At 48.4% G+C, this 12,074-nt stretch overlaps 1 protein-coding gene across 2 annotated transcripts in view; it reads left to right on the top strand.

Moving 5' to 3' along the window:
- Positions 1-12,074, top strand: part of NTRK3 (neurotrophic receptor tyrosine kinase 3) — a 217,933-nt gene that overhangs the window by 191,149 nt on the left and 14,710 nt on the right. Inside the window, exon 16 of one of the 2 annotated variants that reach the window (XM_040601977.1) lies at positions 5,930-6,004. The exons of the other annotated variant lie outside the window; for it this stretch is intronic. Within the exon in view, the coding sequence (XP_040457911.1) occupies positions 5,930-6,004 (75 nt within the window). The remainder of the gene's footprint in view (positions 1-5,929; positions 6,005-12,074) is intronic. 2 annotated transcript variants of the gene reach the window in all.

Below are 12,074 nucleotides of genomic sequence, written 5' to 3'. Positions count from 1 at the left end.
GTGGGAATAAAAAAGCTGCCACCCTCAGGTTTTACAGTAGACCTGGTGTACACTAGCAGGGGTAGTCATCTCCAGAGATAGAGTGAGCCGGGTTTGGTGCACCCAGACCTTGTGCTCAGGCTCTGCTTCAGTGCCGATGGGTGGGGGAGGGAAAGCTCCGTCCCCGGCCGTGCTGGCTGTTGTGTGGGATCTTGTGTAACTGGTACAATGCGTGTGCCGCATTCAGCTTCCGACATCAGTACCATTTCTAGCACCAAAGCTGAGCATTGCCTTTTGTCTCTTCTACCCCTTCCCTGAGGTGAAAAACATAACGTAGTACTCTTTCTCTATCCTTTCTGCTTGGGCATTGGGAAGGGTTTGTCTCTGTAAATATGTTCCACTGAGGAAAGGACTTAGAAGTGAAAAGTACTTTAATTTTCTCCTATACCAATTGGGATCCTGGAGACCATGTCTTGATTTGTCTACCTACATAAGTGAGTGCAAAGAAGTCTCATAGTGACCTGGAGATGTGACCTGGAGTCCCCTAGTACTGATGCAGATGGGCCAGCCAGGCAGAGCCACAGTCTTGCTATGTGCAGGACCCTGTACCTGCTGCTGAAAGTATTGCATGCCCGTCTCAGCATCTGTTTACCCCATGGGTCCCATCACCCCACCCCCTGATTTGTTGTTTCTTTCCTTGTTGTCATTGCCATCATTCCCTCTAGATGAAACCTGTTTCCCCATGAGGTGCAGGCGGCTCGTGCCGTGGTGCCTCACAGCTGCCCTGACTGGTGGTTTAGGGGCAAAAGAAGCAATTTCTCCCTACGTTGCAGTTGGGGGGGAAACAGGGGATGTGAGGGAACCACTCAATGTGGGTGCATGGGTTAAGTGTCTCTGTGCCTGTCCTGATATGTTTTGCGTGCAGGAAAAGTCAGTGTGATATTGAATGTCCTGGTCTTTGATATCTCTGTGGCTCATAAAAATCTCTGCAAATTGAATTTGCGGCACAGTAGCTTATCTCCTGGAAGGAAGATGTAACAGCATCATCTTGTGTTTTAGCCAGACATTTTTCCTCAACACTTCCCTATTTCTGCACTGAGGAAAGAACAAATGTTGAGTCTTTCTGTTTTTTTCCCTTTCCTCCTGTTCAAAACATTAAGAGCACTTCACACAAAGCAGCTCAAGTACAGAAGAATTAATTGGGGAAATTAGGTTGTGTTGTACTTCTGGCATTTTCTCAGAAATGGTAACTACCCTAATTCTCTACCCTGCCAAGACCTCCACCTGCACCCTGTTTCCCCCCTCCCCTTTTCCTCACTGTATACCTGTCTTTCTCCTGCTTGAGTTGCTGTTTTCATGCTGCTGCCATTTATTTCATTTCAGTAATGAGAGGGATGTGGCAGGTGAAGAGCTCTCATAATCTCATGACATCTTTGAAGCACAGGCACAAAAGAGCAGTTTGTTTTGGGGAAATAAAACCTCCCTGCTATGGTACTTGACCTCCACGCTCATCTCTTCTCACGCCTTGGATATGTCGCTGCTGCATTGCAAGTCATTTGGCTCAGATTTGTTGTTTAATATCGTCTCCATATTCATGCAAACACTGACCTCAATGCTTAACCCTTCTGTGTTCCCCTCAAACCACCCAAACCTTCACACACTTACTGAGAGCTAATCAAACTTACAAACTTTCAATCAAAGCTCAGCCCCACTCCCAAGCATTTGAATTGAGGCTTTTGCTTTCTCTCAATCATTGGATTTAGCTTCTTGATGGATTTTAACTGCTGGCTTTCCATTTGTGGAGGTCCTAGATGTAGCTGGATAGGGAAGAATTGTTTGTTGTTTGGTATTTCCTGGCCTAAAACACCTGGTGATGTACATGGGAGGTTTGGATTCAACGGTGATGCAGCGCTGGGTAGTAAAGTGGTGGGACTCCTAGTCTCAGGAGATGATAGATGGGTTGAAAAAAGTGTTTGAACAGAACTGTAAAAGCAAAGTAATGTATCAGAGGCTATCAAACACAAAATACCTCCCATGTTTTCAAGAAATCTCTGGGCCACTGATTATTAAGGACCGGAGGATATTGTGGGACATAGGCTGTGGCTTCTTCTGTTTCCATACTCTCCCCTATGCATCTCTGACTGAGGTCAGGGTCCCAGCTGGCAGGACTTTGGCTGCTCTTAAAAGCTGTCCAAACTGATCTCTGTTTTCCTGGGAGGTGAGGAGAGTACTGGGAGTAACCAGTGAAATGCTGGACCCAGGTGAGGGGTAGTGCTTAACTACCAGGAACTGGGAGATCCAGTTCCATTCAGAAAGCTGGGATTGTTTCTCAGCGTAGCCAGACTACCCAAGCCTGTTCAGCTCTGCTGTGAAAACTTGAGACAGCAAGTTCCCTGCAGGGATTTCAGGAGCCTTTTCCTTCCCATAAAACTTAACTAGGGAGGGCAGGACTCTTTCCTGTTTCAGTGTCCCCTGGGTGCAGCCAACAGATCCAGAGAGGCAAGAGAAGCTACTTGTGCTCCCCACCCATCCTTGAGTAGTTCCCCTTCTCCCCGCCTTGACTGTGAAACTGTCTTTTTCCCCTGCTCTCTAATTTGTATTGTTCAAGTGTGGTTCCCAAGCGCTTGCTGGAGGCTGCCTGCATGCAATGTGCTCCCTTCCTCCCGCTGTCCCCACTCTGCACATCCCATTAACCTGAAAGCTGCGAGATACATGGAAAAGAGCACAGAGCCTAGTTTGAGCCAGAGAGCCTCTCCCACAGTGGACATCCATCCAAAACGTGTTCCTTTGTGGTGTCACCAGACACAAGGAAGGATTTTGTACAGGGCAGGACAGAGAAACTGGTGGTTCCTGGGTTTTACCAAGGTGGTTTGATTTAAACTGTAGCTAGAGCAGAAGAAGGTGGAGAACCATATGCCAGCAAGCTTCATTATTCCAGCCCCAGGTAGACCAGAAAGAGTGTGTGTGCTCCTGTGCGTACAGAAATTAACTGTTCCTACTTTGGAAGGCACAGGCACTTACAATCAAGGGAGACTTGGATGAGTAAAACTCTCTCCTCTCAACTTATCTATGTTGTTGGACCCATTTCCTCACTGCTTCCCAGCTGGCCAGTGACCACCTCTTGCCTTCCCATCTGCAGGACCATGATCTCAGCTCTCCTTTACCATGGGGAGAGCCATGAGATGACACATCAGTCGGGAAAGGTGGGGAGCATCCCCAAATCTCAGTATGGTCAGCAGAAGGAACTCGAAGCAAAGAAGTTATAAGCCAGTTTAGTGGGAGCACGTATAAATTATGCCTTGCTTCAAGGCAAACTGAAGACCTTCCTAGAAAAATTAAGATGTAAATAGCTTCATCATACTCCTTAATTAAGATGTTTGCATGGAAAAAGCATTGCCTTTCTTTTTTCCTCCTGATTCCTGCATGGTCAGAGTTTCCACAGGCTTTCCTCACCTGGTCCCCCCCTGTTTCATAGTCAGAGCCACAGAGAGCTCCACCACAGCAGCTGGATGGAGAAAGCCCCTGTTTGCAAGCAGCTGTCTTTAATACACAGGCTGTTTAGGGCTAGGCTGTCAAAGAGAGCATGTTCACTGCACAATCAAGGGGCAACGATGCACAAAATTGCACACACACACAAAATAGGAATCTTTTCTTGGTGTGTGTCAAGCTTTGAACGCTTAAATGATTCCACCTCTCTCTTCCCCATGCAATTACTCCAGCAACACATAAGATTGCTAAAGGAATTAGTGAGGGAAAGCTTTATGCTGCCTAATCAATATTATTCTGCTTAGTACAAGGCATCTTCCCCCCTCTGGCCTCAGTCATGTTCTCATTTGCCCTCTGAAGACACAAGTTCTCACTATGTCGGTGGTGGTGACCAAGAGGAAAACCAGCAGCATGTCTGCTGAAAATGTTTGTCATTAACAGAGTTTCTTCCTTGCATTAAAAAAAACCCAAGCAGATGTAATACAGCCCTGCCAAAACCACGTGTCGGGGTTTTAAAGAGCCTTGCTGTGCAGGCCAGAAAGACCTTTTGTCTCCCTCAGTTGTATGGCCTTACAGAAATGGCCAGCAATCTTATAAGCAAAGACATGGGATGATAATTTTTCTGAGCATCACTGAGGCAAGATGCCAGATTTTATGGGCCGCTAGACTGATCCAATATAGCAAATCCTGTGTTCCGCTGTGGATTCTGAGACCAAATTATCAATTAATGTGAAGCATTAAAAAATCCAAATCCTTTTTAGTTCCCTGCAGTCATTAGTGACAAGATACAATATCTATAGCTCAAATGCTTTGCCAGCATCCCCTGGCAGCAAGGCAGAAACTCCACTCCTATTTTTTCCAATACATACAAGGAAAACATATGAGATCAGTGGTTTTTACAGTCAGATTCGGCTGCCTCTTCATATTTACTTAGATGGAGGAATAAATCAGGTTTGGGTAACTCTCTGGGTTAGTTATTTGTTATTGGAATAAATGCATGGTAATAGATCTGACAGAGGAAGATGTTTCTCTTTCAGCTCTGTGTTTGAGGTAGAATTTGCTTTGTTCTGCACTATGTTATATTGATGGGTTGTTTTTTTTTCCACTGCTGGATGACTTCATTTACTCTACTTCTTTCCAATGTCCATAGCTCTGCCACAGCTGTCTTTAGGATGTGGCTTTATGCGGTAGATCTCTCTTTTCTTTTTCTCTAACTGTAACACTAATGCAGAGGCAATTTAAACAACCATCATGAAACCATTTCCTATGCTTTTCCCCCACCCATTTCCCACCTCAACCTTTTGGGAAGGGAGGTGAGTCAGTCATTCACGGGGCAATTCCCCAAGCAGAATGAGCTGTCGGCTACATTTAGCAGCTCAATTTTCACCTCTGGTGTGGAGTAGGAAGCCGCCCAGGGTGATGACTAGCTGGACACACCCTGAGGCCGTATTTTTGATATTCCCCAGGCAGATGTCAGCCTGAGCTCCTAAGTAGCACAGCCAGGAGTGTCCCCCCCAAACCACCGTGCTCATCAACTGCCCTTTTGTCTTGGGAATTTGTCTCCTTTTTTGTCCCCGTGGGAACATGAACACCTTACTAGGAAGTCAGCAGCCCTTATGCTCCTCATTTACTCCTAATTTGCACACTGAGATCCCTGCCCCTTCTCGTCCCTCCCATTCCCCAAATCTTTCCTACTTTGATATGCTGGAAAATGTAGCGCTGTATTTTCTGCTTCTTCCCTTGTCCCCTCTGAAGGTTCAGTTTTGTGAGCGCTGGCAGGTTTATGGGTGATCAGAAGCTGTGGGATGATTTTTTTCCTTCCTCCCCCAACCTGTGACAGTACCAACGGGACGAAGACTTTTGGGGAATCATAGGGTGATGTACGAGGTGCTTCACTGGGACATTTGGCCAACGACGCCCTTAACTCAGGCTACCCCGAGCTTAAGCCTGAGTAAAGACATCAGGTCTGGGTCTTGTTCTGCTGGAAGAGGCAGATGAGTCCCTGCACTGTGCCCAGGAGGGCTGGCAATGGGCAAGGAGCAGGATGCTTATGTACCCGATACAGAGGAGCCGCTCAAGCCCCCTAAAACTTCTCCTGTCTGGACAGGGACTCTGGAACCCCCAAGGAATGTGGCTTCACAGTCCAAGAAGAAGCTTCAGGAGGCCACCCCCCACCCCTTGACTCTCACCCAGGTCGCCCTCCCTCTGCACGAGTGCAGGTGATGGTGTGGGGTGCGAGGTGGTGGTGACCAGGGCCAGAGGGTCTCACCTGCCCCGTGCCCTCGCAGCAAGGGTTGTGCAGTGTTGGGATGTTGCAGCCAGCGAAAGACGTATGGTTCGGTTAAAGACATACCCTTTCCCTTCTTGTCCCCTTGCTTCATTCCCTCCATCCCTCCCTCCCTCTCTCACCCTTCCCTTCTCTTTTGTTTGTCTCCTTCCCTTGTTTTCACCCATTCACTGTCAGGAAGGGCCGCGTCCGAAGGGCCAGTTCAGCGCAGCGTGGCAGCGACAGAGACTGGCACCGCCGGCAGCTGCAACAGTGAGTGGATCTCGACCCCTGGGGCAGCTGGAAGCGGGGGACTGGTACCGCTTGAGCATGACATGACACGTGGGGTTGAGCAGCTTTGGGACTTGGTCGGGTCTAGTGCGTTTGGCAGCAAAGGGGCTCTTGTGTGTGATGGGAACTGCACGTGTTTCTACTGTAGTAACTCTCTGGGGCCTGTCTGTATGGTGAGATAATATGGGATGAATGCAAAAGTCTTCAGTGCAGTCTTCCCCCGTGGGTGTCCAGCTGTCTCTGCACTAGTGGACGGTGTGTGCCATCCTCTGGCTCTGATGGCAGTGAGTGCAGCATGGTTTGCCTCTGTGCAGCTCAACCGCTCCGCACCTCCAAGCAGGGTGGCATTTGCACTGCTCGCTGGGGACTGCCCCTGACTTGCATTGTCCTCTCAACAGTCCTTCAGATACCGTCAAATTGGCGCAGACTAAAACCAGACCATTGGACCAGTTGGACTGTCAGATGACAGCCCTGACGCCTTCTGTCTGCTGGTCTAGATGCAGCCTAGGTGTCTGCCCGGTGCCCGGTTGGGTGCTTGCAGCTGCGATTAGTGGATGTTAACCATCACTGCTCCGCTGCTGCTCCCACCCCTTGCCTGGAGGTGCTCTGGCAGTGCAAAGGCGTTTTGGTTTGCCAAAGTGGTGGCTGATGGGAGCCATGTGAGCCAGCTGAGGGCTGGTAACACCTCTGTTGGCCCTGCTTTCCCTCCCACAGAGGTGGGCCACCATCCTGTTGTGCTGGAGCCTCTGTGTAGGGATGCTCGGCCGGGTGGGTCCCCAGGTGTTGCAGCACTGCAGAAGCCACCGCTAGCAAGCTGCAAGGCTTCTAGAGGTGAACTGCAGAAGCCTGTGAGAGGGGCAAACATTGAACTGGATTGTTCTATGAGGTTTTGCTGCTGGCACACAAGGAAGTGCTCTGTTGATCCAGAAAGTTGGGGAGCCTTGTCTTGAGTTGGTTTTGGAAATGGATCGAGCGAATCCACCTAAAGACACTGTCTCTGTGGAGCAGTCATGACCCCTCTTAAATTAAGGCAGGAAAGTGATGGCTTCCTTACTTTATTTCTTAATAGCTCCCCCGTGCCAGCAAGCCCAGAGAGATGGTCATAAATATTTCCAAAGTAGCCATGACTGGGACAAGCTACCAGGGTCCCATGCCCCAAACCTCCCTGTGACATTGCTAGGGGAGGTGTATGCTCCTGGCCAGGTGATGGAGGACTAGCTGTCCCCCTCCTGCCCAGCCTCCTCCCAGCATCCCAACACTTCTCCTGCCCAATCAGCGATGGGGGTTAAGTGAATGCCTACGCGATGTTAAGGACCTGAGTGGATCCTGCAAAGTGCTGCTGGGATCCGTGACAGAACAGGGCTCTGGCAGTTCACGACTGTTGCAAGGATCACGCAGGAGTGTGAGTTCAGGTATTGCTGATTTTACAGAGGATATGTCAGCGGATAAGATGTGCCGCTGAAAGATTATTTTGTTACATTTATGCCTTTCTGAGCCAAAATTGAATTGCAGGGTGTGGATGGGAATTTAGTTCTAAGCACTGATGTAATTCTGTATCCTCAGCCCTGAGGGCAGTTTTTAAAAAATTATTTTCCCCTGTGCCCTGACACTGTTTTTTGCCTTTCAATCATGTCCTTATGACAGAACAAATACTGGGGTTGACCTTTGCAATGTGACATAATAATATGTGACTTCTTTATAGCTCTTTTCATCCAAAATGCTTGGCGCGCTATGAATCTGATCCTGCAACCGTTTACCACTGAGCTTAGCACTCCCTGCTCCAAGCAGTCCCTGGGGAGGCCAGCGGAGCACTGACACACTGAAGTGCTATACCTGGTATTATTTGCAGGATCAGGCCCTGGAAAATTGTAGCCCATGTCTGTGAACAGCCACATTTTCTAGACGGAAAGCATTGCCCTCTCATTTATGGGTTTTATTCACTATCAGAGTGCCATGCCCAGCACGAACATGACAGCTTCCCCTTGGCTAAAATGTCATGGCAGGTAATGTTTGGGTCATATTTATAGCTATCATCTACAACCCTGTTGCTTCTTTTTGTTATTTTTTTCCCAGCCCTGAAAGCATGTTAATTAATAAACAGCCTTAGCTTATCCTGCACCATTTGATCCTGCAGAAATCACAGCATTTTATCTTATTAGCAAGTAGGAATTAAAGAATTTAAACTACTCAGGGGGAAAAGAAACATAACCACTTTCCCTGTGCGTTCCTTCGGAAACAACCTTGCGCTTTCCCCTCAGGAACCCCAGACTCAGCCCCCTTGGCTTGGCAGAGGATGGGAATCCCAGACCAGTGAATGCTTGGGCTGAAAGATACTTTCTGCTCCGCTATTCCTGTTGTGAAAGGGAAAGCACAGTTAAGTGCACGGAGGAGAGTCCAGCAGTGAGATCCCAGCTTTGGACTGGGCTGTGGGTCCCTTCCATGCTACTGATGTCCTCTGCCATCATAGCAGATCAGTTAGTCCTTCTGTGCCTCAGTTTCCCATTGTTAAAGGATGATCCCTGATCATCTTCACTGAGGAGATTCACATGAAAAAAAGATTGCAGGGGATACAGGCATTATGGTTTTGGGAGACAGGTAAGTACCTTAGAAATACACAGGGAACCTGTGACCTGAGACATTTGCAGTACTGGTTCAAGGAAAGTGCATTTTCAAAGTCCTTGGTAGTTGGAAAATGCAAAGAGGGAAGCAGGTAGGATCCTTGCTCCCACCTCTGCTTGGTGTTTTCAGGATGGGCAGAACAAGGAGAGACACTTGCTCCACCTTCTTGGTGATGGGAAGTGGTTAAGTCTAGGGTTGGAGACCCATTAACCATCAGCAGGTACCCACTTTTCTCTGTTGTTTGCCATCAGTAGAGCACTGCATCCCCCCCCGTCCTTAGAAAATAAATTCATTAGGAGTAGAGAAGGCTGGAAGGGATTCCCTGGATCATCAAATCCAATCCCCTGTTGCATCAATCACATCAGATTTATCCTTTTCATAATCAAGCACCACTATTAAATGTGCTCCTAAGGGAAGACAGTCCCAGAATCTCATTGCTTTCACTCATAGATGCTTCTAATTTCCAGTCTATGCTTAGTCATGGCCCGTTTGTTAAACAGCAGGTATCTGGCACAGAAGCAAGAAATTTAACACAGTTTTCTTAAAATAACCACCCAAAAATCCTATCTGCAAAAAAATGCTGAGGTTGCAAAAGGGAGCGTGCAAGGTCAGGTAATGATAATGGGGAGGCCCAAGCTCACACTTGCCTCTGCCTTGTAGTACAGACTTTACATAATCACCTGCCGTTAATCTTGTATGATCCAGTTGAGGTACAAGGCAAAAGTACTCACAGAACAAAGGAACTTCTTTGCTATTCTTCTCCATAATATTCATTGTGTAACCCTCTGTCTCTTTTGCTGGTATAACTAACGCTAGGCTAAACGTTTGACTGTTTTTCCCTTTCTTGGCAGGCTTTCCCATGCCATTTATTGCTTTACTGTACAAGCCACTACCTGCACAGCATCTTTGAGAAGGCAGTGAGTTGCATTGCCCCATTTTACAGGTTAGGAGGCGAAGGACAGAGCTATCAGCCATATCAACCCATGGAGCTGCATGGGCAATTTTCCTCCTCCAAAATGCTCCTGCTTTATTCAGCAGTCGTATGCACTCCAAACTGTGCAATTTCTACCCAGCCAGAGGAAAGGGGCTGATGCAGCAGTCTGCCTTATGGCACACGGTGTACGTTGCATGCCACGGAAATGACGGGATGCTCTAAAGCCATGGCTTGCTTGCTTTAGTCTTGTCTGGTTAGTTAATCAGAGCCCACAACGAATGGGCAGGGGGGAGAAAAGGGTGAGTATAGGCTGAGGTGCAAAAACTCTGTGTTACCCATTAGTTGTGACCCAGCCCATAGAGGGCAATGGCACGCGGAGTCGTATGTGCTTAGATCAGTTCGCTGCCGCACAGTGACTAAGGAGGAGGGCTCGCTTGCCAAAACCAGGGCTGCAACTAGGACACTGCAATCTCATGTTTTCTTGTTTAACTTGGCAGGTATTCAAGTGAAACAGGCATGGAGGGGAGGTGTCAGAGCTGATCTGGGTACCAGTGTGTAGGATTTTGACTTTCTATTTCAGTGCTCTTGTCTGGAAAAGAAATGCACTCAGAACTCCCCCCCTTCTTTTTTTTTTTTTTTTTAAAGCAGTATTTAAATGTCATAAGAATCGTACAGTGCCCACCTTAATGTTCCTAACAAATTAAAATATTTTATTAGTCTATAATCTGAAAATCATTACCGTAGTTACTATAAAAACCTGAAGGTCTCCAGAAGGAATGATGTCAGCGGGTCTAAAATGTATGCAAATATATTTTGGTGCCATAGAGGTACCAGGGGTCAGACAGGCAGCCCCCAGCCCCAGGGCGACAGGCTGTTAGTGTGGGAGGGAATGAAGCACATCTCACAGTGCTGAGGGAGAAAGCGCATCTCTCAGCCGGTTTTCCTGGAGTTTTGCAGGGTGAATGCCTGAGGCTGTGCCTGGATGGTTTGGGTGGTTTCGGAGGAAAGTGTTGGTGCTGTTCCCATGCACCTCCCTCGTGGTGAGGGTAAGGAAGTGCTCCAGATGGTTCACCCCCACCACGGGTGAGCCACTCTGAACCTCTGGCCCCATCCTGCTAACACAGACAGGGTGGCTGCCTGTTCCCCTTGGGCATCCACATGCTCCTGGTGCCCCCTTCCTCCTGCGGATGGCTTTGGATGTGTCCCTCCGAATAAGCGATGCCTGACACAGGGCAGGCAAGAGAGCTACATCCAGCTCTGAGAAAGCAGCCCATACCTGCTGCCTTAGGCATCTGGCACCCGGAGAGGCTGGGTGACAAAGTAGCCCCTGCTCTGGCCAAGTGACACCAGACAGTCCCAGAGTGGTGGCTCCTGAGCTGGTCCCTTGCCCTGCGCAGAGCCAGTGGGCTTCTGCTGGTCACTCCTCATTGGCCTGGGTAAGTGCCAAATGATTTAAAGATTAATTACCATTTAACTGGCTGTATTTTTGTCTCTACGGAAGGCTGCAGTGGAAAAGACAGAAGTACTGGAATAATTTACCCTGGTATTACGCAGCAGATTACCCCGTACTTACAAGGTCACCAGTTACCATGTAATTAGACTTCCAGTGCAGTGAAGTCTGGGTTGGGTTTCCAAACCACTCTCCTTCCCAGTGTCAGAGAAGCAGAGGGATGGCAGCAAAGTGCAGAGTGAAACCTTGTTAGGTGCATTTAAAGCTGTTAAATAGTTTAAAATTCAAGCTGGGGGAGGTGTCAAGCCACCTGTACCTGCCAGTGAGAGGGAGGAAAAAAACCCAGAGCAGTTTGTCTAGGAAATGAGGGAAAGGCAAAAGAGAAAGGAGGGCTTCAAGGGAGCTATGGGTGCTGGGCGGCTGCAGGCTGAACGGCAGCAATGGCTGCTGCTCTTCAAGCTCCCTCAGGCAGAGCTTTGCCAGTGGTGGAGGATGCTGCTGAGCCACAGAGCTGCACAGCCACGGGATCCTGCCCTGTGGGATGGTGTCCATGGGGTCATGTGGGATGCTGCAGTGGGGATGCCCTGTGGGTCAGGACAGGGGTGGGCAGCAGGACACTCTACCTATGCCCGCTGCCTCCCTGCCTCTTGCTCCAGATTGCTGCCCTCTTTTACATGCACCCAAATCAAACACCTACTCACAGAACATTTCAAAGAATGACAAATGCCTTTGATTATCAAGCACAAATGCCAGTAGCAGCTCATCGCACCTCGGGTGGCTAATAAAGCACCGAGCCGGTTATGATCAATATACAGCAAGTATTGCTGTAAAAGTGAGATTGTGGCTGCCCCAGGGCAAATTACATTTTGTCTTTATAAACCCTGTCCTCCTTGAACCAAGCACAGTCCCTCGTGGGGTGGCAGCTCCCCAGCAAGCCTATGGCTTTCAGTGTGCCAGTGAAACAAATGCCTTTCTGAAGCCATCCATGTAAAGAACCCAAGTCAAAAAGCAAAGTGTGTGCCTCTACAGCAGTCATTATTTTAAATACC

This window comes from Falco naumanni, chromosome 7 (genome assembly GCF_017639655.2).
Source record: "Falco naumanni isolate bFalNau1 chromosome 7, bFalNau1.pat, whole genome shotgun sequence".
Taxonomy (NCBI): Eukaryota; Metazoa; Chordata; class Aves; order Falconiformes; family Falconidae; genus Falco; species Falco naumanni.
The sequence above is the reverse complement of the archived record's forward strand: the minus strand, read 5'-3'. Positions and strand labels throughout refer to the sequence as shown.